This window comes from Lissotriton helveticus, chromosome 10 (genome assembly GCF_964261635.1).
Source record: "Lissotriton helveticus chromosome 10, aLisHel1.1, whole genome shotgun sequence".
NCBI lineage: Eukaryota > Metazoa > Chordata > Amphibia > Caudata > Salamandridae > Lissotriton > Lissotriton helveticus.
This window is the reverse complement of record NC_136071.1, coordinates 726,571,499-726,599,252: the sequence shown is the minus strand read 5'-3', so window position 1 is coordinate 726,599,252 and position 27,754 is coordinate 726,571,499. Positions and strand designations below refer to the sequence as shown.

General features: G+C 43.4%; 2 protein-coding genes across 2 annotated transcripts in view; one reads left to right on the top strand and one right to left on the bottom strand.

Moving 5' to 3' along the window:
• Nucleotides 1-27,754, top strand: part of VIPR2 (vasoactive intestinal peptide receptor 2) — a 1,008,023-nt gene that overhangs the window by 970,144 nt on the left and 10,125 nt on the right. The window lies entirely within an intron of this gene.
• LOC144785472 (uncharacterized) lies at nt 4,761-15,241 on the bottom strand. Its single transcript, XM_078664357.1, has 2 exons — nt 15,147-15,241; nt 4,761-6,892 (listed from the first exon to the last, which is right to left on the bottom strand). Exon 2 carries the CDS (start codon nt 6,612-6,614, stop codon nt 5,316-5,318), a length of 1,299 nt encoding a protein of 432 aa, XP_078520483.1. The 5' UTR covers nt 6,615-6,892; nt 15,147-15,241; the 3' UTR covers nt 4,761-5,315.

Sequence of the window (27,754 nt, the reverse complement as noted above, 5' to 3'; positions counted from 1 at the left end):
TGCTCTGGTGGTCATCCCCACGTATTCCAAACCACAGGGGCAAGTTATTAAGTACACCACGTTCTTGGTGTTGCAATTCGTGAGACGTCGTTGTTCCCAAGTGGTGCCATTCCTGAATGTCAGGTTCTTGGTCTTTCTAGTCGGGTGGCAGTTACTGCAATTCCCGCAGGGAAAGTGGCCTTGAATACCGATAGGTTGTGTCCTTGTGTCTGTATCTGTTTTTGGTCTGGTGTGTACCAAAATGTCTTTCAGGTTACGTCCACGTCGGTGGGCATGCATGGGTTTCTCCAGGTTCATTGTCCCACAGTTAAGGATAGACCAATGTTTATTAATAATTTTGGACACCTCGTTGGACACAGTGGTGTAGGTGGTGACACAAATCGGTTGTTTGTTGTCACTAGTCTCAGGTTCTCGATCTTCCAGGAGAGACTCTCTGTGGTTGTTTCTAGCCCTCTTCATGGCTCTGTTGATAGTTTTCTCTGGGTACCGCCTCTGTATCAATTTTTTCTTGAGGTCACAGGCCTGTGACTTGTACTCGGTCAGCTCGGTACAGTTACGTCTTAATCATAAAAATTGTCCATATGGCAAATTCTCTCTTAGATGTCTGGGGTGAAAACTATCATATCTTAAGAGACAGTTCCTCGCCGTGGGTTTGAAATGGGTCTTACTCTTCAATTTTCCCTTTTCAGTGTAGACATTGAGGTCCAGAAACACCATGGAATGGGCTGAGATAGTACTCGTGAATTTTAAAAAGGCATTCTGATTGTTCAGCCATACTAGGAAATCCACCGCTGATTGGTGGTCCCCGTTCCAGATGACGAAAACGTCGTCAATATACCTTTTCCAGGTATTGATGTTGTTCCTGTATGGGTTGCCTGGATGTAGTATCTTGTTTGTCTCCAGATGGTGGACATATAGTCCAGCTAGACTCGGAGCAAAAGTACTGCCCATGCTGGTACCATGGCTTTGTAAATAGATAGTCTGTTTGTACTGGAAAAAGTTTTGTTGTAGTGCTAGAGAGATACATTCAAGGACCAAACCTCTGGGTGTTTGGTACTTCCAAGGAGTGGTAAACAGTACTTCTTCGATGATTTGGAGTGTTTCATCGTGAGGCAGGCTCGTGTACAGACTCTCCACGTCCAAACTCATCAGGAGTTGACTTGATGGATCGAAGTCTCTGTTGTCTATTAGTTGTAGAACTGACTTGGTGTCTTTTAGGTAAGTGGTTGTTGACTGGACCAGTGGGTGTAGAAAAGCATCCGCAAACTTGGACAGAGGCTCAAGAATCGAGCCAATACCCGACACAATGGGTCTTCCCGGCGGGTTGGACATGCTTTTATGGATCTTAGGGATGCAATAGAAATAGGGGACGCTTGGTGTTGGTTGTTGCAAGAACTCTGCCTCATGTTTACTCAACCAATCGTGCGCAAGTCCCTCTTCGATCATACTCCCTATCCTTGTACGGAGTCTTTCAGTAGGGTTGTCGTGTAATACAGTGTAGTTCCGTCTGTCAGATAATAATCTCAGACATTCTGTGTCATACGACTCTCTTGTTTGCAACACTATAGCACCACCCTTGTCTGCCGGTTTTATGATTATTTCGTTGTTACCAGCTAATTCCCTTATGGCTTGCTGCTCCTGTTTGTTGGTGTTATGAAAAACCTTAGCTTTTGACAGATTGATTTTATTGACTTCTGTCATGATTGCCTTCTCAAAAGTAAGTATTTCGATCGGCATAGTGGAGTCAGGAGGGGTAAACGTGGACTTTGGTCGTAGTCCCGTATCTGTAGTTCCTTGGATAGATGGTTTATCCTGAAAGAAAGCTTGTAGTTTCAGCTTCCTCACAAAGTCTTTCATTTCCATGTTCAGTCTGAAAATGTCTGGTTTATTCGTAGGCACAAACCCTAGTCCCTTGTTTAGTACATTTTCCTAGATTTCCGTCAAAGGCCAGGGAGTCAGATTTACTACTAAGTCCCCCTTTTGCTTGTTGACGGATGGTTCGGGGGGGATCCTGTCATACTCCTCGTGGTCCTGGAATTGTTCTGTTCCTGTTGGTATTCCCAGGCTACATTGTTGCCTTTTCTGTTTCTTCCCCTTGTCCCGGGGCGTGAGCCTAAAAAAGGCTGTTGATCATAGAAACCCTCATTGTATTCTGGGTTCCACTGTTGGTAGTTGGGTCCTGCTATCGGCGGACCAAACGGAAAAGGGGTGAATTGTGGTGGGCCCAGATATGTTGGATACTGGGGTTGGGGTTGATGCTGGTACCCTCTCCACCCCCTTTGTCTAGGGAATTGTTGTCTTCTTTGTCTCCAGCCCCCTCGCCGTTGCTTGTACCCTTTATTCCCGCTAGAATTCGAACCAGAGGAACCATTGTCAGAGCCATCACTGTCATAATCGCTGTTGGAGTTTTTGGGAGCGTAGTCAGCTTTTGTGTAGGGATAGGCTCCTTCTGGTGTGAATTTTGCTTTATCCTTACTTAGTTTGTTAGTTTTACTTTGTTTTAGTGTAAACTCAAACTCAGTCATCTGCTGATTGAGTTCGTCCAATCTCACTTTTAGGTCAGCTGGTGATATATATGTGTTGAGTTGGACCTCAATTCTGTTGATCTCAATCTTTAGTTCTTGAGTGATTCTGGCTGCTGTTTTCACTATTAATACCAGCCAGTCTCTTGAACAGTGCCATGAAATCAGTGACCACTCTTTTTTAAAAATGAGATCGTTCTTAAAAATCAGTGGTTCATTTTTAACAATCAACCCGGGTGGTGCCATTTTACTCCTAAGGTACTCTTTCATGAAAAGGCCATGTAGGGCTGCTTTTATTTGGTTACGTCTCAGATTAATCAATTCATTCCACTCATTATTGTTGGGGCCGGTTTCTGGATTACTCAGGCCTTCAAAACGGCTGATGTCTCTCAGTATCCGGTCAATTTCATCTTCCCCAAACGTGAGGCCATTTTCGTCCTCCATTACGTCACGACCGCTGGCTTCCTTGATATATGGTGTGTGTTCCTATGTGTATGAGTTTTGTGTTAGACTCCCGCAGCTGCTCGCTGCCTACTAAACAAAATTAACAAAAGAGGGAGGTAGAGTAGTCGAGGTAGGACTCTTACTCCACAGACTTATATGCATAAACAAAAGGAATCCTACCAGGGGAGAAGTGAGACCCATAAAGGTATGGGAGCACTCAGTGTTTGATAAAATACCCCTCACACACCAAAAGGCCCCTTGGTGTCATGCTTCATCATCGGGGTCTTCGCACCCCTCTAACGGGATGCGGCGTGCTACGACCTACGACTACGCGGGAGCACTGGTCAATGACTATGTGTGGTGTGTGTGGTTTAAGTGATAAGGATAATAATGAGAGTGGTGGTGGGTAGTGAAGAGTTAAAAAGTACCTGGCTCGTAGGTGAAATTTTTTTTTTATCAAGACCTCGGGCTGGCATTAATAAAAGAAGTGAAGTGCGAGGTAACATCTGTTGTGATAATGAACAGTACCTCATGTGTGCGTCGACATGTTTCGGAGCTGACGCTCCTTCTTCAGGACGGGAGCACAACTTCCCCACCTTACTCACGTATTACTAGTTGTAACTCAAAATATTTGTTGATTAACAAAAAGTGACAATTTATTTTAAGTGATAAAATGCTACAATGTGCCTACTGCGGATTTTGGCTCAGGATACATGCAGTTGCATGACCTGAAAAAAGAAACCAAAAGGATGGTCACCCAAGGTATGGGTAGCTCGACAGGTGCAGTCACCTGGAACAAACCATGTGGCACAGTTGCCCTGTAAAGGAAAAAGGACTCACAACACATATAACATAGAGAACACACAAGTTTGTTCAAATATAAAGGAAAAATGGGTCATACTCAATAGATAAAAGTTGCTTGCTTCATAAGCTCGTAACAAACGTCTGGGGGCTGATTGCTATTTGTGCAATCTGAGTGAAGAGATAAAAAGTAACAAAAACGAGTTTTAGTGGTTAGTTCTTACTCACTTGGTTTGGTAGGAGAAGCCTTGATTACCCTGTTATATACTCACAAACTGGGGACGAATCTGCCACCGTCTTACCCCACACGCTGCTCCGCTCGTATGGTTGTTAGAGCCTGCAGTGGGACGTATTTATACCAGGAGGTTCTTAATTGGTTAGGCCGGTATTCAATCGGCGGATTAGGTATGATGCCCATATATGGACTATCCGCTTGCCTAATTACCGGTTCGTGGACCGATTACGAGTCCTTAACACTAATCCGATCATTAAGGAAAGGCGGAGAGGCTTGTCCTGCCTACTCGTGCGCTGCCGCCTAGTGTAGCTACCGCGCGCATGCGCAGTAATTCAGCAGAATTCGCGCATGCGCGTCAAAGAGACGCTGCCTGCCCCCGCATGCGCGGGTGAGCCGTACATAAAAAATGTTAAAAAATTTTTTTTACAAAAAAATTATTTTTGAAACAAATCTCTTTTTGGGAGGGGCTTCTATTAATGTTATTCATAGTGAATTAATTGGGCATGAGTTTATTGCTCAGACAGTTGTGACCAAGGGACATCATCATTGAGTCCATCAATGTGCGTGCCCAGACGGAACACCCATCTTTGTTCTTTTTGAAAAAGGCCTTTCTCAGATGGTAAAGATTCAATGATTGTCCAAATCAGGTCGTTGACACGATGTTGTTTTTCTAGGTAATGTGTTGCCATCTTGGTAGTGCTCTTTTTGCACCGGACATTACTTTTATGTTCATTTAGCCTCGTTTTCACTGCTCTGGTGGTCATCCCCACGTATTCCAAACCACAGGGGCAAGTTATTAAGTACACCACGTTCTTGGTGTTGCAATTCGTGAGACGTCGTTGTTCCCAAGTGGTGCCATTCCTGAATGTCAGGTTCTTGGTCTTTCTAGTCAGGTGGCAGTTACTGCAATTCCCGCAGGGAAAGTGGCCTTGAATACCGATAGGTTGTGTCCTTGTGTCTGTATCTGTTTTTGGTCTGGTGTGTACCAAAATGTCTTTCAGGTTACGTCCACGTCGGTGGGCATGCATGGGTTTCTCCAGGTTCATTGTCCCACAGTTAAGGATAGACCAATGTTTATTAATAATTTTGGACACCTCGTTGGACACAGTGGTGTAGGTGGTGACACAAATCGGTTGTTTGTTGTCACTAGTCTCAGGTTCTCGATCTTCCAGGAGAGACTCTCTGTGGTTGTTTCTAGCCCTCTTCATGGCTCTGTTGATAGTTTTCTCTGGGTACCGCCTCTGTATCAATTTTTTCTTGAGGTCACAGGCCTGTGACTTGTACTCGGTCAGCTCGGTACAGTTACGTCTTAATCATAAAAATTGTCCATATGGCAAATTCTCTCTTAGATGTCTGGGGTGAAAACTATCATATCTTAAGAGACAGTTCCTCGCCGTGGGTTTGAAATGGGTCTTACTCTTCAATTTTCCCTTTTCAGTGTAGACATTGAGGTCCAGAAACACCATGGAATGGGCTGAGATAGTACTCGTGAATTTTAAAAAGGCATTCTGATTGTTCAGCCATACTAGGAAATCCACCGCTGATTGGTGGTCCCCGTTCCAGATGACGAAAACGTCGTCAATATACCTTTTCCAGGTATTGATGTTGTTCCTGTATGGGTTGCCTGGATGTAGTATCTTGTTTGTCTCCAGATGGTGGACATATAGTCCAGCTAGACTCGGAGCAAAAGTACTGCCCATGCTGGTACCATGGCTTTGTAAATAGATAGTCTGTTTGTACTGGAAAAAGTTTTGTTGTAGTGCTAGAGAGATACATTCAAGGACCAAACCTCTGGGTGTTTGGTACTTCCAAGGAGTGGTAAACAGTACTTCTTCGATGATTTGGAGTGTTTCATCGTGAGGCAGGCTCGTGTACAGACTCTCCACGTCCAAACTCATCAGGAGTTGACTTGATGGATCGAAGTCTCTGTTGTCTATTAGTTGTAGAACTGACTTGGTGTCTTTTAGGTAAGTGGTTGTTGACTGGACCAGTGGGTGTAGAAAAGCATCCGCAAACTTGGACAGAGGCTCAAGAATCGAGCCAATACCCGACACAATGGGTCTTCCCGGCGGGTTGGACATGCTTTTATGGATCTTAGGGATGCAATAGAAATAGGGGACGCTTGGTGTTGGTTGTTGCAAGAACTCTGCCTCATGTTTACTCAACCAATCGTGCGCAAGTCCCTCTTCGATCATACTCCCTATCCTTGTACGGAGTCTTTCAGTAGGGTTGTCGTGTAATACAGTGTAGTTCCGTCTGTCAGATAATAATCTCAGACATTCTGTGTCATACGACTCTCTTGTTTGCAACACTATAGCACCACCCTTGTCTGCCGGTTTTATGATTATTTCGTTGTTACCAGCTAATTCCCTTATGGCTTGCTGCTCCTGTTTGTTGGTGTTATGAAAAACCTTAGCTTTTGACAGATTGATTTTATTGACTTCTGTCATGATTGCCTTCTCAAAAGTAAGTATTTCGATCGGCATAGTGGAGTCAGGAGGGGTAAACGTGGACTTTGGTCGTAGTCCCGTATCTGTAGTTCCTTGGATAGATGGTTTATCCTGAAAGAAAGCTTGTAGTTTCAGCTTCCTCACAAAGTCTTTCATTTCCATGTTCAGTCTGAAAATGTCTGGTTTATTCGTAGGCACAAACCCTAGTCCCTTGTTTAGTACATTTTCCTAGATTTCCGTCAAAGGCCAGGGAGTCAGATTTACTACTAAGTCCCCCTTTTGCTTGTTGACGGATGGTTCGGGGGGGATCCTGTCATACTCCTCGTGGTCCTGGAATTGTTCTGTTCCTGTTGGTCTTCCCAGGCTACATTGTTGCCTTTTCTGTTTCTTCCCCTTGTCCCGGGGCGTGAGCCTAAAAAAGGCTGTTGATCATAGAAACCCTCATTGTATTCTGGGTTCCACTGTTGGTAGTTGGGTCCTGCTATCGGCGGACCAAACGGAAAAGGGGTGAATTGTGGTGGGCCCAGATATGTTGGATACTGGGGTTGGGGTTGATGCTGGTACCCTCTCCACCCCCTTTGTCTAGGGAATTGTTGTCTTCTTTGTCTCCAGCCCCCTCGCCGTTGCTTGTACCCTTTATTCCCGCTAGAATTCGAACCAGAGGAACCATTGTCAGAGCCATCACTGTCATAATCGCTGTTGGAGTTTTTGGGAGCGTAGTCAGCTTTTGTGTAGGGATAGGCTCCTTCTGGTGTGAATTTTGCTTTATCCTTACTTAGTTTGTTAGTTTTACTTTGTTTTAGTGTAAACTCAAACTCAGTCATCTGCTGATTGAGTTCGTCCAATCTCACTTTTAGGTCAGCTGGTGATATATATGTGTTGAGTTGGACCTCAATTCTGTTGATCTCAATCTTTAGTTCTTGAGTGATTCTGGCTGCTGTTTTCACTATTAATACCAGCCGGTCTCTTGAACAGTGCCATGAAATCAGTGACCACTCTTTTTTAAAAATGAGATCGTTCTTAAAAATCAGTGGTTCATTTTTAACAATCAACCCGGGTGGTGCCATTTTACTCCTAAGGTACTCTTTCATGAAAAGGCCATGTAGGGCTGCTTTTATTTGGTTACGTCTCAGATTAATTAATTCATTCCACTCATTATTGTTGGGGCCGGTTTCTGGATTACTCAGGCCTTCAAAACGGCTGATGTCTCTCAGTATCCGGTCAATTTCATCTTCCCCAAACGTGAGGCCATTTTCGTCCTCCATTACGTCACGACCGCTGGCTTCCTTGATATATGGTGTGTGTTCCTATGTGTATGAGTTTTGTGTTAGACTCCCGCAGCTGCTCGCTGCCTACTAAACAAAATTAACAAAAGAGGGAGGTAGAGTAGTCGAGGTAGGACTCTTACTCCACAGACTTATATGCATAAACAAAAGGAATCCTACCAGGGGAGAAGTGAGACCCATAAAGGTATGGGAGCACTCAGTGTTTGATAAAATACCCCTCACACACCAAAAGGCCCCTTGGTGTCATGCTTCATCATCGGGGTCTTCGCACCCCTCTAACGGGATGCGGCGTGCTACGACCTACGACTACGCGGGAGCACTGGTCAATGACTATGTGTGGTGTGTGTGGTGTAAGTGATAAGGATAATAATGAGAGTGGTGGTGGGTAGTGAAGAGTTAAAAAGTACCTGGCTCGTAGGTGAAATTTTTTTTTTATCAAGACCTCGGGCTGGCATTAATAAAAGAAGTGAAGTGCGAGGTAACATCTGTTGTGATAATGAACAGTACCTCATGTGTGCGTCGACATGTTTCGGAGCTGACGCTCCTTCTTCAGGACGGGAGCACAACTTCCCCACCTTACTCACGTATTACTAGTTGTAACTCAAAATATTTGTTGATTAACAAAAAGTGACAATTTATTTTAAGTGATAAAATGCTACAATGTGCCTACTGCGGATTTTGGCTCAGGATACATGCAGTTGCATGACCTGAAAAAAGAAACCAAAAGGATGGTCACCCAAGGTATGGGTAGCTCGACAGGTGCAGTCACCTGGAACAAACCATGTGGCACAGTTGCCCTGTAAAGGAAAAAGGACTCACAACACATATAACATAGAGAACACACAAGTTTGTTCAAATATAAAGGAAAAATGGGTCATACTCAATAGATAAAAGTTGCTTGCTTCATGAGCTCGTAACAAACGTCTGGGGGCTGATTGCTATTTGTGCAATCTGAGTGAAGAGATAAAAAGTAACAAAAACGAGTTTTAGTGGTTAGTTCTTACTCACTTGGTTTGGTAGGAGAAGCCTTGATTACCCTGTTATATACTCACAAACTGGGGACGAATCTGCCACCGTCTTACCCCACACGCTGCTCCGCTCGTATGGTTGTTAGAGCCTGCAGTGGGACGTATTTATACCAGGAGGTTCTTAATTGGTTAGGCCGGTATTCAATCGGCGGATTAGGTATGATGCCCATATATGGACTATCCGCTTGCCTAATTACCGGTTCGTGGACCGATTACGAGTCCTTAACACTAATCCGATCGTTAAGGAAAGGCGGAGAGGCTTGTCCTGCCTACTCGTGCGCTGCCGCCTAGTGTAGCTACCGCGCGCATGCACAGTAATTCAGCAGAATTCGCGCATGCGCGCCAAAGAGACGCTGCCTGCCCGCGCATGCGCGGGTGAGCCGATTGCTCTCTCGGTTTAGAATGGTGGCTTTAATATAAAGAAAATAAGCTACCAGAGGCTGTAGGACTCCTGCCCAGTCCATATATGGGCATCATACCTAATCCGCCGATTGAATACCGGCCTAACCAATTAAGAACCTCCTGGTGTAAATACGTCCCACTGCAGGCTCTAACAACCATACGAGCGGAGCAGCGTGTGGGGTAAGACGGTGGCAGATTCGTCCCCAGTTTGTGAGTATATAACAGGGTAATCAAGGCTTCTCCTACCAAACCAAGTGAGTAAGAACTAACCACTAAAACTCATTTCTGTTACTTTTTATCTCTTCACTCAGATTGCACAAATAGCAATCAGCCCCCAGACGTTTGTTACGAGCTCATGAAGCAAGCAACTTTTATCTATTGAGTATGACCCATTTTTCCTTTATATTTGAACAAACTTGTGTGTTCTCTATGTTATATGTCTTGTGAGTCCTTTTTCCTTTACAGGGCAACTGTGCCACATGGTTTGTTCCAGGTGACTGCACCTGTCGAGCTACACATACCTTGGGTGACCATCCTTTTGTTTTCTTTTTTCAGGTCAGGCAACTGCATGTATCCTGAGCCAAAATCCGCTGTAGGCACATTGTAGCATTTTATCACTTAAAATAAATTGTCACTTTTTGTTAATCAACAAATATTTTGAGTTACAACTAGTAATACGTGAGTAAGGTGGGGAAGTTGTGCTCCCGTACTGAAGAAGGAGTGTCAGCTCCGAAACATGTCGACGCACACATGAGGTACTGTTCATTATCACAACAGATGTTACCTCGCACTTCACTTCTTTTATTAGTGCCAGCCCGAGGTCTTGATTAAAAAAAAATTCACCTACGAGCCAGGTACTTTTTAACTCTTCACTACCCACCACCACTCACATTATTATCCTTATCACTTACACCACACACCACACATAGTCATTGACCAGTGCTCCCGCGTAGTCGTAGGTCGCAGCACGCCGCATCCCGTTAGAGGGGTGCGAAGACCCCGATGATGAAGCATGACACCAAGGGGCCTTTTGGTGTGTGAGGGGTATTTTATCAAACACTGAGTGCTCCCATACCTTTATGGGTCGCACTTCTCCCCTGGTAGGATTCCTTTTGTTTATGCATATAAGTCTGTGGAGTAAGAGTCCTACCTCGACTACTCTACCTCCCTCTTTTGTTAATTTTGTTTAGTAGGCAGCGAGCAGCTGCGGGAGTCTAACACAAAACTCATACACATAGGAACACACACCATATATCAAGGAAGCCAGCGGTCGTGACGTAATGGAGGACGAACATGGCCTCACGTTTGGGGAACATGAAATTGACCGGATACTGAGAGACATCAGCCCTTTTGAGGGCCTGAGTAATCCAGAAACCGGCCCCAACATTAATGAGTGGAATTAATTGATTAATCTGAGACGTAACCAAATAAAAGCAGCCCTACATGGCCTTTTCATGAAAGAGTACCTTAGGAGTAAAATGGCACCACCCGGGTTGATTGTTAAAAATGAACCACTGATTTTTCAGAACGATCTCATTTTTAAAAAAGAGTGGTCACTGATTTCATGGCACTGTTCAAGAGACTGGCTGGTATTAATAGTGAAAACAGCAGCCGGAATCACTCAAGAACTAAAGATTGAGATCAACAGAATTGAGGTCCAACTCAACACATATATATCACCAGCTGACCTAAAAGTGAGATTGGACGAACTCAATCAGCAGATGACTGAGTTTGAGTTTACACTAAAACAAAGTAAAACTAACAAACTAAGTAAGGATAAAGCAAAATTCACACCAGAAGGAGCCTATCCCTACACAAAAGCTGACTACGCTCCCAAAAACTCCAACAGCGATTATGACAGTGATGGCTCTGACAATGGTTCCTCTGGTTCGAATTCTAGCGGGAATAAAGGGTACAAGCAACGGCGAGGGGGCTGGAGACAAAGAAGACAACAATTCCCTAGACAAAGGGGGTGGAGAGGGTACCAGCATCAACCCCAACCCCAGTATCCAACATATCTGGGCACACCACAATTCACCCCTTTTCCGTTTGGTCCGCCGATAGCAGGACCCAACTACCAACAGTGGAACCCAGAATACAATGAGGGTTTCTATGATCAACAGCCTTTTTTAGGTCACGCCCCGGGACAAGGGGAAGAAACAGAAAAGGCAACAATGTAGCCTGGGAAGACCAACAGGAACAGAGCAATTCCAGGACCACGAGGAGTATGACAGGATCCCTCCCGAACCATCCGTCAACAAGCAAAAGGGGGACTTAGTAGTAAATCTGACTCCCTGGCCTTTGACGGAAATCCAGGAAAATGTACTAAACAAGGGACTAGGGTTTGTGCCTACAAATAAACCAGACATTTTCAGACTGAACATGGAAATGAAAGACTTTGTGAGGAAGCTGAAACTACAAGCTTTCTTTCAGGATAAACCATCTATTCAAGGAACTACAGATACGGGACTACGACCAAAGTCCACGTTTACCCCTCCTGACTCCACTTTGCCGATCTAAATACTTACTTTTGAGAAGGCAATTATGACTGAAGTCAATAAAATCAATCTGTCAAAAGCTAAGGTTTTTCATAACACCAACAAACAGGAGCAGCAAGCCATAAGGGAATTAGCTGATAACAACGAAATAATCATAAAACCGTCAGACAAGGGTGGTGCTATAGTGTTGCAAACAAGAGAGTCGTATGACACAGAATGTCTGAGATTATTATGTGACAGACAGAACTACACTGTATTACACGACGGCCCTACTGAAAGACTCCGTACAAGGGTAGGGAGTATGATCGAAGAGGGACTTGCGCACGATTGGTTGAGTAAACATGAGGCAGAGTTCTTGCAACAACCAACACCACGCGTCCCCTATTTCTATTGCATCCCTAAGATCCATAAAAGCATGTCCAACCCGCCGGGAAGACCCATTGTGTCGGGTATTGGCTCGATTCTTGAGCCTCTGTCCAAGTTTGCGGATGCTTTTCTACGCCCACTGGTCCAGTCAACAACCACTTACCTAAAAGACACCAAGTCAGTTCTACAACTAATAGACAACAGAGACTTCGATCCATCAAGTCAACTCCTGATGAGTTTGGACGTGGAGAGTCTGTACACGAGCTTGCCTCACGATGAAACACTCCAAATCATCGAAGAAGTACTGTTTACCACTCCTTGGAAGTACCAAACACCCAGAGGTTTGGTCCTTGAATGTATCTCTCTAGCACTTCAACAAAACTTTTTCCAGTACAAACAGACTATCTATTTACAAAGCCATGGTACCAGCATGGGCAGTACTTTTGCTCCGAGTCTAGCTGGACTATATGTCCACCATCTGGAGACAAACAAGATACTACATCCAGGCAACCCATACAGGAACAACATCAATACCTGGAAAAGGTATATTGACGACGTTTTCGTCATCTGGAACGCGGACCACCAATCAGCGGTGGATTTCCTAGTATGGCTGAACAATCAGAATGCCTTTTTAAAATTCACGAGTACTATCTCAGCCCATTCCATGGTCTTTCTGGACCTCAATGTCTACACTGAAAAGGGAAAATTGAAGAGTACGACCCATTTCAAACCCACGGCGAGGAACTGTCTCTTAAGATATGATAGTTTTCACCCCAGACATCTAAGAGAGAATTTGCCATATGGACAATTTTTACGATTAAGACGTAACTGTACCGAGCTGACCGAGTACAAGTCACAGGCCTGTGACCTCAAGAAAAAATTGATACAGAGGCGGTACCCAGAGAAAACTATCAACAGAGCCATGAAGAGGGCTAGGAACAACCACAGAGAGTCTCTCCTGGAAGATCGAGAACGTGAGACTAGTGAAAACAAACGACCGATTTGTGTCACCACCTACACCACTGTGTCCAACGAGGTCCAAAATTATTAATAAACATTGGTCTATCCTTAACTGTGGGACAATGAACTTGGAGAAACCCATGCATGCCCACCGATGTGGACGTAACCTGAAAGACATTTTGGTACACACCAGACCAAAAACAGATACAGACACAAGGACACAACCTATCGGTATTCAAGGCCACTTTCCCTGCGGGAATTGCAGTAGCTGCCACCTGACTAGAAAGACCAAGAACCTGACATTCAGGAATGGCACCACTTGGGAACAACGACGTCTCACGAATTGCAACACCAAGAACGTGGTGTACTTAATAACTTGCCCCTGTGGTTTGGAATACGTGGGGATGACCACCAGAGCAGTGAAAACGAGGCTAAATGAACATAAAAGTAATGTCCGGTGCAAAAAGAGCACTACCAAGATGGCAACACATTACCTAGAAAAACAACATTGTGTCAACGACCTGATTTGGACAATCATTGAATCTTTACCATCTGAGAAAGGCCTTTTTCAAAAAGAACAAAGATGGGTGTTCCGTCTGGGCACGCACATTGATGGACTCAATGATGATGTCCCTTGGTCACAACTGTCTGAGCAATAAACTCATGCCCAATTAATTCACTATGAATAACATTAATAGAAGCCCCTCCCAAAAAGAGATTTCTTTCTAAAATAATTTTTTTGTAAAAAAAAATGTTGTAAATTTTTTATGTACTTGTTTGCCTTCAACATGTCCTCTGTGAATATACAGACACTCCTACTGAAGTAATAAGGACACGGGGCGGGAGTCCTACAGCCTCTGGTAGCTTATTTTCTTTATATTAAAGCCACCATTCTAAACCGAGAGAGCAATCGGCTCACCCGCGCATGCGCGGGCAGGCAGCGTCTCTTTGACGCGCATGCGCGAATTCTGCTGAATTACTGCGCATGCGCGCGGTAGCTACACTAGGCGGCAGCGCACGAGTAGGCAGGACAAGCCTCTCCGCCTTTCCTTAACGATCGGATTAGTGTTAAAGACTCGTAATCGGTCCACGAACCGGTAATTAGGCAAGCGGATAGTCCATATATGGGCATCATACCTAATCCGCCAATTGAATACCGGCCTAACCAATTAAGAACTTCCTGGTATAAATACGTCCCCACTGCAGGCTCTAACAACCATACGAGCGGAGCAGCGTGTGGGGTAAGACGGTGGCAGATTCGTCCCCAGTTTGTGAGTATATAACAGGGTAATCAAGGCTTCTCCTACCAAACCAAGTGAGTAAGAACTAACCACTAAAACTCGTTTCTGTTACTTTTTATCTCTTCACTCAGATTGCACAAATAGCAATCAGCCCCCAGACGTTTGTTACGAGCTCATGAAGCAAGCAACTTTTATCTATTGAGTATGACCCATTTTTCCTTTATATTTGAACAAACTTGTGTGTTCTCTATGTTATATGTCTTGTGAGTCCTTTTTCCTTTACAGGGCAACTGTGCCACATGGTTTGTTCCAGGTGACTGCACCTGTCGAGCTACCCATACCTTGGGTGACCATCCTTTTGTTTTCTTTTTTCAGGTCATGCAACTGCATGTATCCTGAGCCAAAATCCGCTGTAGGCACATTGTAGCATTTTATCACTTAAAATAAATTGTCACTTTTTGTTAATCAACAAATATTTTGAGTTACAACTAGTAATACGTGAGTAAGGTGGGGAAGTTGTGCTCCCGTACTGAAGAAGGAGTGTCAGCTCCGAAACATGTCGACGCACACATGAGGTACTGTTCATTATCACAACAGATGTTACCTCGCACTTCACTTCTTTTATTAGTGCCAGCCCGAGGTCTTGATTAAAAAAAAATTTCACCTACGAGCCAGGTACTTTTTAACTCTTCACTACCCACCACCACTCACATTATTATCCTTATCACTTACACCACACACACCACACATAGTCATTGACCAGTGCTCCCGCGTAGTCGTAGGTCGCAGCACGCCGCATCCCGTTAGAGGGGTGCGAAGACCCCGATGATGAAGCATGACACCAAGGGGCCTTTTGGTGTGTGAGGGGTATTTTATCAAACACTGAGTGCTCCCATACCTTTATGGGTCGCACTTCTCCCCTGGTAGGATTCCTTTTGTTTATGCATATAAGTCTGTGGAGTAAGAATCCTACCTCGACTACTCTACCTCCCTCGTTTGTTAATTTTGCAATATTTTATTATGCTTTGACTGACTAAACTTGTGACTGTCTTTGACAGCTTCTGTGCGTTTGCAAAGTAATGTGAATATTTATGTATTGCTGCATTACAATCACAACAATGAAATCTAATTAAAATAGTTTTCAAACATGCTGCAAATGTGAGAGTTAGAATACAGCAGGTAAAAATACTGCTGCATAGCCACGCTCAGCTTTTCGTCCTTAGTTCTGATTTCATCTCTTCACTGGCTATTGTTTATGGGGTGTTTTTGTGTCTGTGTCTTTGTGTGTGTTCTTAAGGGCTCTATTACAAGTCTGGTGGTCCATGGACCTCCAGACTCGCCGGTGAGGCAGTGCCGTAGGGCGGTAGGATAGCCATAGCCCCGTCGCCGGGGAATTGTAATTCTCTGGTGGTGTTGCGGTGGTCAGGATCCCGCAATATGCTTGGCGGGACTGCCGTGATCCTGCCAAGCATATTACGAGTTTCCCCTCCACTACAGTTTTGATGGCTGTTCCACCACTATCGAAACCGTGGTGGAGAGGAAACAAAGGGGCCAAACCGGCCCCCTGGTGCCTAACGCCATGTGAAGGTATGCAGGGGGGCACAACATGTGCCCCCCTGTATGCATGCACCGCAGTTCCGACAAGGCATAGATTATACAGTCTATGCCATGCAGGAACAGTTTTTGGTGTTCCCATTGCGGTGCCTATTTTCAAGGGCACCACTGCGGGAATGTAAAAAAAAAAGCCAGCAAGACACGAGAAATACTTGTAATTTGCCTGGTGGCCCGACCACGGGTTTGGCGGTGCAGCGGCAGGGCAGATCCAGCTCCACACCGCCAAACTCATAATCAGGCCCTGTGTGTGTGTGTGTGTGTGTGTGTGTGCACTTGCATGGGTGTCTGTGTGCATATCTATGTGTATGTCTGTGTCTATGTCAGTGTCTGTTTATGTGTGTTTCTGTGTGTGTGTGTGTGTGTGTGTGTGTGCTTGTGCATGCACATGCATGGGTGTTTGTGCCTGTAATCTGTGTGTATACTATAGGAATGCAGAGGATTCTGTGTCAGAGAAGGAATTAAAGGATTACAATTTAGGTCTCGGTAGCTTTCCTTAATTCAATAATACTTGCTTGAGGTACATTTCAGAGCTTGTGTATTGTAGAACCTCCATTCCCACTGACATCAGTAGTATGTATGTGCTGTGCTTGCATCAGTTGGTTGAGAAAGTGTAATGTTATTACATGGCAAATTGTCGACCTCCCTCCAGGTAACATTTATTGCTGCATTTTCTCACAAACTCAAAGACGGAATTTACTTTCGAAATCTCCTTGAAAGGTGATTGTACACATCTGAAACCTTAGGAAACTGATATACTCTAAACATAATATGACTATATATTTCCTGTGCCGGAGCCCTCAATAGAGTACACAATTACATGTTACCATCTTCAGTGAGGTTCTCCTGCCTGTAGGCTTCAAACTCTCATTCAGTCTGGCCACTCTGTTTACTTTTGACTTGAGATCAGCGTTTGATTACTATCGTTTATCCTTCACAAAGTGGAGTGGAGACCAGCTTCAGTCTCACTTTCCAATTTTAGAACATCCAATTCAATACATTTTGCAGAGTTTTAGGAACCCTTATTTCTGAATCAGCAGTGTCCTCAATCATCATATCATCTGAGCAGCGAGATCAAAGCTCTGCCCATTTGAGCCTGCATCATTTTTGTGGGTACACTCTCTCTACATTTATACTACTTGCCCAATTCCTGCCCAGTTCATTGCCTCAGTCCTGCCCAATTTTAAGTGTGTAATGGTTGACAGTATTGTATTTTCCACAAGTGTGCAAAAAAAAAAGCAATTGCGCTAAGAATCTGTCATTTCCAACTACATAAAATCTACTTATTAAACTGAAAATTCTCCAGCAAAACACCAATAATAAAATAAGGCAAGGCAGTATATAAGGCATCATTGTATTTCATAAACATGTAGCAAGGCAGTAAATAATAAAATGCACATTTATCAAATATCGTCTCAATGCTGACTTTAACACCGACATAAATATATTATCTAGATTGATGATCCCACTACTAGTCATACACAGCAAATATAGTAGTAAAATAGCATGGCTCCATGAGAAAGTCCTTACTATTTCTAGTTCACCATCAGATGTGCCTTTTCTGTGTTTCATAAAGAAGCCAACATGGTGATTTGCCTTGTCTCAGGAAAATCTATTCCCTAACTCAACACGTGTGTTAGACAATGTTATGCTGCCTGAGATGCATCCTGCCATGTCTCTTTGAATTGTCTAATAAATGTGACCAAACAATCAGATCTTCTTCAAAATTTTGTAAACTATGTTAAGCAATATCATCGGTCTTTTGATTGATTGAGTGGTTGAGTGAATTTATTAACAGTTTAAATGCATGCCAATAAGGCAATACATTATTTTCTATTCATACAGATCATAGAACGAAAATACAGCGTACTGCTTAATAGAGAACTCCAATCATCCTATAAACATGTAAATTTTAACACTGAAAAAACTGTTACATCCAGACACCTCCCACTCCTTATAAAAAGATGTTCTAAAATATAAGAATCTTGGTTTTACCTACTGTATTACCTATGAATCACATATTTCAACAAGATTCTGTTATCATCAAACATAGTACAATTCTTTTGAACAAAAATAAACCCACTTTACCTCTAATACAATGAACCGCTCCGCTCTGTTGACCATTCGTCCACAATAGACAAATATTTCCCTACCGCATAGCACAATTATATATTATCGCACCTTAAGATTACTGTCATTAGATCACTTGTCAGGCGAACCTGTAGCCTTCTTAAAACCGGTAGCAGCAATATTCTACTTGTATCAAAGCATGTGCAAAATATAAGTAAATTAAAAAATTGTAAGGGTGAATTTTGGCAAAAGGGACACTTTACTCTTTCTGCACCTACTTGTCTAGCCCACTTCCATCTCATAAAGCTGAGATTTGCCCCTGCCTAATCTTCAGGGCCCACGTCCTTATATTACCGTTTTAAAATCGCACAGGTAAGGCTGAATATGCCCCTGTAATATGACTCCTTTAGATGATACAAATTATCTGTATTCTCCTGGAGCACTTCTTTCCTAAGTGTTTTAATGTTTGTTTCTGCTAAAATCCGGACATTTTTTGAAGTTCTACCCCTACTGGAACATCAAAGGAGGCCTTAATATCAAGGAGATTAGCAGCCCATCCACCAGCATGCTACTCCTTCAGGAAGGATTTTATCATTTGTTACAAGGAGCCCTTCTCAGCTTTAGGGAGACTGGATCAATAATTAAGGAACCTCTGTTTGTATTTAAATAGCACACTCGTAAGGCCCAGCACTAACATCAGGGCACTATTTATGGATCTCTGGGCAGGCCAAGGCATTTTTCCCAGATATTCATTTTCATGGTCTGAACCCTCCTCAAATATTTTACAGGCAGAACCTCACAACCATACAGTAGCAGATTAACAATTTTGGCATTATAGGTCTCTCTGAAAACATCAATGGACGTGTGGCCCAATGCTAAGTCCAGCCTATATAAAGCGCCTACGATGGCCTTAGCAGGTGTCTCATGGAGGTCTATATGTTGCGTAAAGTTAAGGTTATTTCTAAAAAGAAGACCAAGATAATTATATTACTTGTCCACCTCCACTGGGACACAACTTAGTCACCATTTAAACCTTTTATACTGAACCCTTCCTTTCGGAAAGACCATCGCTTTGGTTTTACCCCTATTTATGTTTAGATCGTTGGACCTACATTACTCAGCCAAAACATCTAATTGGGTCTGAAGGCCAACTGGCGTAAGATTCAACAAAACCATTTCATTGGCATAAAACTTTACTGAGATGGACTTGTTACCTAATTTTGGTGGAAAAGATCGAACCTGGTTTAATCCTACCATGGCATCCACAATATATATAGAGAACAGGAGTGGGCCAATATACACTCCTGCCTCAATTGATTAGGGGTGTACATTTTTCCAGACAGTGCTCCATTACCCCCTAGTTCAACCCTGGTCCATGAGCTTAAATTCAATTGGATAATCAACTTTGCTAAACCCGTAGGGTACTTCAGTTTCCTCATCTTCCAAAGTACAGGCCTATTTATAGTGTCAAATGCTGTTGACAAATCGATGTATGACACATGCACAGTCTGTTTCTTTTCAAAGGCATATTTTTCAGCCAAAAGATTTAATATTAAAAACCTGTCCTTCGTTGTATAGCCATTACAAAAGCCCATTTAAAACTTAGGTAGCATATTAGCATTGCTTACCCAATCTTCTTGCAGCCATAATAGATGATTTACATATACCTTGCTGGGGATATTTAGCAGTGTAATCATACGGTAACTTGACGAAGGTCCTGCTCCCCCGTTTTATACAGCGGGACCCTAATAGTACCTTTCCAGGTTCTGCGTATCGCCTGACCGCTGATTATTGCTCCAAATACCAGAGCCAGGTCTTGAGGACACAAACTAGCGTTGAGTTTTATTGTGCTAGAGAAAAGGCCATCAGGCTTGGGCCCTAGAGTTTTTAGGCCTTTTATGATCGATTCAATACTCCCTACTGATGCAGCCAATTGGCTCTCCACCACCCGCGTACCTGAATCACTAACCTGTGTGCTCCCCAATCCTCCAACATTTGCCTCTTTAAGTTCATAGAACTCCAATATATAACTCACCCATGTTTCCTCCGTAACCAGTGCTGCTAAAAGAGTTTTGGTAATTCCCAGCACTCTATTAACTATATTCCAAAAGCCCTTAGTACTTTCTGATCTTGTGGAGACAACTGCTTTCGCCCATATGGTCTCCCTATCTTCCCATGCTTATCTTCTAAGCTCTTTAGTGTATAGTTTTTTCTATAACATTTAATTAGGCGTTCCTTATTAATTCCACCTCTTTTTTAAACCTCCCCTATATCCTTATTTTGTGGAGCCTTGGCCTGTTCTTGAGCCAAGCCAGATGGAACTTTGCTGCCCGGCCACACTTTAAGTCTATAGTCACCATATTACTTATAGAAGCAATTACATTCTCATACTCCTGCACAATGGGCTGATGTGGTAAAGTAAACTGATCTTTCAGTAATTTCCTTCATTCTATTTTGAGTATAAAGTTTTAATTTACTGGTCCATGCCAGTCTACTCTCATTCAGGCTGTGGATTGGCGTGCTATTTTGCCAAAGATCTCTTAAATGTGAAGTACTATGCAGCGTAAGGATTAGGGGCTTGTGATCACTGCCAACTAGATCACCTACGACTACGTTCATAACTATACCAAAGCTTTCTGTAGAGATCATTGCATAATCCATCAATGTAGATACCCTTCCATTATCAAAGGTCTGCTGAGCAGGCAGATCCCCTACTCATCTACCATTATTAATAGTTAGGTTCAAGCTATGAAGCAACAAACCCAGTTGTCTTCCTTTCACATCCCCACAATGGTGCTCCAGAAGCTGACACAGGATACCCAAAACATTTCTTTTCTCCCATTGGAACTCATCCCTCGCTAGATTATGGGGAATTTTAGCTTTAAAATCACCTGTCAACAAGATTGATACCGTTGGGAAAGATGAATTTACCTTATCTATCAGGACTGCCAGCTCCTTTAACTGATTATCCAGCCTTTTCTTCGGTGGAAAATAGGTACTGATTAATATTGAATATGGGCAGCCTTTTGTCCCCATTTCACCCTGCTTTTCTGATGACAAGCCAAAGATTTAGATTGTCAAGAAATTAGTAAATTCCTGAAATAAGATGTGTCCCTCAGTTTCATATTTTACACCTGCTATTGCGGCTAGTCCTCCCACAGGCCGACTGATTTTCCGCTTAGCTGATCTCATGCTAAAAACCCTATGATGCCTCATCAAAACATCATTCACTTCCCAGGTCTCTTGCAATGTAATAATCATAGCATTTCTCTGTACAATAACAATCCGCAAATAGTCCGAATTCCTTTTCAGACCCACAATGTTCTATGACAAGTTAACCCCAATGTCATCAGGAGCTAGCAAATATGGATCTAGAAATCACCGTTTTATCATATTGCCCTGGCGATCAATTCCCATGTGTTGTTATAATGGGTTGATTGTTCTTCACAATTAGCGAAGATCTGCCAAACATTTTCTTATTTCACTATAAGGATGTTATCAAAGCCAACAAACTCATGCCACCCCGATGATGGAAAATTGTTGGACTGATTAATTGAGACCCTGCACTCTCCCCCTGTTCATTTACCTGAGTTGGCAACACCCAGGAGGAGACAGACCTATGGATAAATGAGTTATAGATGTCAAATCCTGACCTTCAAAGCTCATGCAATGAATTTATGACTTCATCCACCACTATCCTGGAATAAAAATAGACCCAAATGAATGGCCACAATGAATCTAGTTCTCTGGCTTACGGAAGAACAACCAGAGAAATGTCTTTAGAAGAAATTTTGGACAACCTTGCAATTGACTCAAAAAGAGATAAAATACATGATCTATTAAGTACACATTCTGTATCAGCAAAGACACCCACCAATTGCAGAACCCACTCTGTTTCCTCATAGCGGTTAACTACAAATTCCTTGCCTCATCTTTGTTCAGCCTCATACCTAAACCCAGCTCCTGCATTTAGGAGGAGTCCGACCTTGTCATGTATGGGCATCAATCTGTCCTGGCCCAACTGCTCAGATTCATACCATGGGCCATCAGATGCCCCCTCCTCCTCATGAGAATTAGGGATCAATGAGAGAGGGACTGCCTCAGCCAGGGCAATAACAGTACCTTCTACTACTGGTATTTGCCCAACATGGGCCTCTCATTGCGGAGCCATCATAGGAAATGTAAGTCTTCTTGCACTTTTCTTTTTTAACCTTGGAATTTTCCTTTTTCTCTTTCTCATACCGGACTTAATAACCGGTTCCTGTATTTTAACTGACTTTTTACGCTTTTTAACTTTTTTAAATATTTGGAAAACATCACTACTTTTCCCTATATCCCTCGCAGCACGTGGCGATTCCTCCCTCTTAATGGGATCAAATTGTCCAGAAAGACCTTGTTCTTTGAAGAGAGATTCCAGCTTGGATAAGCCAACCAACATATCACAGTTGTTAACCTTCCTTTCAAATTCAACTCGGAACCCCCCGCTTGGGCTCCCATACTCCTACAACTAGGGACAGGACTTTTAAAACTCATCGAATTGCTATCACCTACTGGTTTAAAAGGTAAGTCTTTAAGTATAACTGACAGAATATCTAAAATATCATTGGACTTCTCCAGTAGGGATGAAATATATGACAAAACAAACTCAAGATTTAGCTATGACTTACAAAAACACAAGTAATCCGATGGAATATTAATGGGCAGGTTCAATGAAAAACCAGGGTCACTGAAATATTTGATAAAATAGAAGCTGTGAAACTTGGAGTACTAGAAAACATTTCCAAAGATTTTTTAGGCTGCTTGGGCATATCAAACAATTGTTACACACCTGTGTGTACTACCTCCTCATTTGAATTGAAAGGTTAAATGTCTGGTAAGGTATTGTCCAACACAATAGAGCCTGCAACGCCTGTGGGGGTGCTATAGCGGTACACATTGAAGAGCGTTCCATCAAGGATGAATTTTCCCCCTACAGTGGGGTTCTTGAACTGGTTGAGCAGAGTTCTGCAGCACACACAGTGCCTCTATTGGCACAGTCTGCTGATCCTTGTTTGTTTGCAGCTTAACATTCATCTTCGATTGCACCAACACTCTACTGGAGGTAGGAGTTTCTTCAGGTAATTTTTTAATGTACACCAGTATTCTTCTTCTCCCTTTTAAAGCTCCGAAGCACGGCACTCTATTTCCTAATGAGTTTTTATGCTGTCATAATACTAACCAAAAGCTGCTAGAGGATTATTAGACCAATGAAGGAAATATGTCTGGGAAAAGAAGAAAATGATCTAATGCTGAGGAGGGTAATTGTAGAAAATGGGGACCATGACCTGCAAGCTGCACCCAATCTGACCCGAGCTGCTTCAACAGGGAGAGGCTTTAACTTGTTGCAGGAGCCACTGGTTTGCCCCTTGCTTAGAGTACCAGTGGTAGTGCAGCCTCTCCTTCTTTAGTTGCTGGTTACACAAGGACTCTACAGGGAAGGCGCACAAGCACACTTGTAGATGCTTGTAGACCCTCTAGATTTTACAAAGCAAATTTGCAGGCTATTGCAGCACCTGGTTTCCTCGATTCTTCAGCACTAGGCCTCGCCCTGCGACTGGGAGAAAACCTCTCCCCAGTTCTCCAACTTGCATTCTTTCAAATATAGTAGTGTGGCAAAAAAGCAATAGGCCGGTTTGAAAACAGGTTATCCAGAAGAACAAGAGAAACTGTAATTCTCCTAGGCTGCAAGCCACACCCAGAGCTAGCTGGACCATTTCTGCAACCCCCCCGAACACCAACAGGGTCAGTAGGGATCTAACTCAACTGCACCCTCACTATATTCTTCCTCCTTTAAGAGACTGCCTTTACTTCCTTCATGGCCCGGATGACCATATGGACCAGTGTCTATGGCAGGAAGAAATAAATTGCGATGATTGAGTGATTTAGGCCTTAACAGCTGCGGTGAGCTTTCTTTTACTGATCTGCAGACCTTATAAGATGGCAACTTTAATATTACTGCAGTTACAGCATCAAAAACTGCACTGACCCCAGCTGCCCATAGTAGGGTGACTACAAACAGTGCTAAAACAGACAAAAGTTATTAAAAAAAGATTGTGCGAAGTTCTTTTGGGTCCTATCACCCAGCAGCTCACTATGTCTGCTTAAAATTGTGCAAAGTTTGTTTGGGACTTAGCTCCCTGCAGAAAACTCCAACTGCAACCTCAGCCTCCCTGCCATAATCAGACTGCCGCAGCTGCAATATCTGCCCTCCCATTGCTGTCCAACACCACTGCCTTATGACACCCCCAACCCACTGCTATCGCGGCACTCCTGCCAATGGATATAATATAACCACAATGGGGTGACCCTGTGTCCCTCAACACCTGGGTATATATTAGAAAAAACTACAATGATTCTGTCGGGGTCAGAGCAAGAATATATTTACAATGCAGAATTAATCAAAGGTGGTTGCTTAGTATATAACATAAATGTAACAATCCTTTAGATTCACTAGAGCATACAAATTCTAAAAAAGAGGGAACACCAAGATAATAATAATACGCAGTACTCTTTAGTAGATGCGTGTATCAGTATTGTATTCAAAAGAGTTGAAGTTCCCATGGATATTTACAGACATGTACAGGGCTGTCAAAGCCAGAAAAAACACCATATCCCTGCCACCCGTTACTCTAATACTGTTCCCCAAAGTCAAATGCTCCAATTTCCCCTCTGAAAAGCTTTCTCCATTTTATACTCCCAAACCTTTCACACCCTTCAGTCAAAGAGCAAACCCACCCAGCCATGCTGGTACCATGTGATCTCCCCTTCACTTCTCACCCCATAAAATCTTTGCCCTAAAGAAAAGGCCATCAACCACAAAACCTAACCACCAAGCGGCATAGCTTAGGTTCCCGAATCGGCACATAGAGTAACCATTCTCCAAGTGCATCCCAGTCTGAAAAAAGAGCTAACCTCCACCAATATTCCATGCAGAGCCTTTAACACAAAAATTGTACCACCCCACGAAGAGATCACCTCCATACAGGTAAATATTTTACCAAATAAAGCAGCAGCAATCCTGCATGCTAAACAAGACAGCAGAGATAGGAAATAAACCACATGTAAATAGGCAAAGCAAAGCTAATCAGAGATAGGAGAGAAAGGGAGAAAAAACTCATTTAGGAGTTGCCATGTGGTTAACAGTACCAAGACCTTTGGGCCACGATTTACAATCTTCTCCCGTAACATAGTGAGTAATGCAGGAAAGATTTTCTCACATTGAAAGCAACTCTTCTGATAGCTCAGGTTGTTCTGAAAAGGTTGTCAAATAATATGGACATTATTCAAACCTGCCTTAGGATGTGGAAACATCCCAGACTGGCCGTCATACAGCAGTTAGAGAAAATTAATCATCTACTCTCCAGCATGAATCTCAGGTTTCTAGTCTCTCGTCCAAGGCGGAAGATCTAGATAATAGATTGCACAGACACAACCTTAGAGTCCTGGGAATCCTGGAGAGGGGTGTAAGGAGATGATCCTAGAGGCTATGTGGTCCGTCTTTTCAGAGAATCTTTTCCTCCACTAAGGGATTAAGACTTGGACAGTATGATACAGAGGGCACACCGTTTCCCATTCCATCTTCCCAGCAAGGGCTGGCCCTCCTGCTAATCCCACGCCATCATCATATACGTCGGTCATTTCATACTGCGACTGGAGATCCATCGAGTAGCTCACTCCAGGACAACAATTAAGGCTTGTGGGATTTACATTTTTTGTATGGTCTGGCTTCAAATAGTGCTGTGGCGGTGGCAGCTCTCGGAACATATTCTGGATTTACAGAACATTTTGCAACAGTTTTTCTCATTGAGCCAGCAACACAGCTGAGCTTGGCCATACCTACCTGTGTTCCATGTAGCAGAAGTTGTTTTGGTCATGAATCAGCTGCTGTGTGTCAGTGGGTGGTGCTTGGGCGAGTGTGGTATCCCTGGTACTGAATGTCCCCTGGCATATCCTGGTCTCCATTGTAGACCCATAACTGTTGAAGATCTACCCCATACAACAGGAGTCTCTACTGCCGTTGTTGTGCCGGGCATACTTGCCGTCGCCAAAATAGAAGGCTTATGGGACTATTTCGGCTGAAGTCTACTATCACTTCATCCGCCTTGTGAGATCGCCGACCGCTATCACCATTACTGAGGTCGGACTCCATTTGTTATTTGTTATTAGCATACCAATATCCAAGAATTCTTTATTTCGGCCTTTTAAGACCATAAAAGATACAGTAAAAACATATAAAACACATGCAAACATACCATATAAAAACAATGCAAGGAAGCGAAGAACTAATTAATTCAGTGCATATAAGAATCTGGAACTAATTAATTCAATGCATATAAGAATCTGGGAACAAAAGGCCCAGTTAACTACGATTCGTTACAGTTCATTGCACACTGGAAAGTTAGAGGTTACCCTTTCAGTTTTTTCCCCTTATCTGCCACATAGCCATTGGGATACTTGGTTACAGCAAAGACAATGTAGTGCAGGGTAATTGTCTTCAGAATTCTGTACGATTGTAAATAATTTCTGAAGCCTATATTCCTGCATAGTGGCACTAGCCAGTACTTTCTCGGTCTTTTGTAAGCAGGACAAAAAAACAACACGTGTCGTTCATCCTCCGAGGACGTGCTGCACCCAGGACAAGTTTTGTCGTCCAGCATTGTCCATTTACTTGTAAAATCTTTAAGGGGCAGTGTGCCAAACCTCCACTGGATAAAAAGTTTCCTTGCAGTGATAGAGAATATAACATCCATATATCCTTCAAAATAAAAAGAACTTTTGGTGGCCAGAAATTGTTCAGTAAGGGTGCCGGTATTTGGAGTACACACAAGCGAAGTTAGGCTCTTGTCCTTAAAAGTCTTGGTGAGCATTTTGCGGGACACCCCTAGACAACCTCTTTCGGGATTATCCCACAAAACGGCCAGTCCCAATCGATAGAATTCACGTTTCACGTGTGCCACCCATGGAATTCTATCGCAACAATTAAGACTTAGAACGTGCTTCAGATCTTGTTTAGTGGGAGAGTTCACTAGTAGACCACAGCCTATGCCAAAACCTCAATGGCTTTAGAGCCAGTTCATCCCCTATTGAAGGGAGCCCCAAATCTAGTCTCAGTGGTAGCAGGGGTGTGCCTTGTGGTAGGGCCAACAAACGTCTAAGGAAGTTGTTTTCCACCTTGACGAGTTCTGTCCCGGCCTTGTGACCCCAAAGCTCACCACCATAGGATGAGGCTGCTCTTGCTTGGGTTTTATACATCTCCAAGGCTGGACTAACTGGTTTGAAGGTTGATGAATTCGAGACCTTCAGAATTGCCCCCACCATTTGGGATAATTTTAAACGGGATCTTGCTATCTGTGGACCCCACGATAGATTTTCATGTAAAGTTACCCCCAAATACTGGAACGTTCTAACCCTTTCCAGCCTATCGGATCCCAGGGTTGGATTAGGCCTAGTTGTTGTCGAGGGATTGAATACCATGAAATTGGTTTTCTCTGCGTTAATCTCAAGGCCATGCGCCCTGCAGAAATCCCCAAACCCATCCAGTATCCGTTGAATCCCCATCGGGGATTTGGAGATCAGGAGGGTATCATCGGCAAACATAATTGCCGGAACCCTCCTGCCTGCCAACCTGGGGGCATTGTTGTTCATGACATTGTCGAGATGAGATATTACACCGTTAACAAAGAGGCAAAACAGGGTCGGTGCAAGGACACAGCCCTGTCTTACCCCCCTGAGAACTGGAAATCTAGATGACAGTGCCCCCTCCCTCCCACACCTGACCTGGACAAAATTTCCATTGTGGAG

Excerpts from the sequence above, each read along its gene's own strand:
- LOC144785472 (XM_078664357.1), bottom strand. The coding sequence starts at position 6,614 with ATGGAAATGAAAGACTTTGTGAGGAAGCTGAAACTACAAGCTTTCTTT.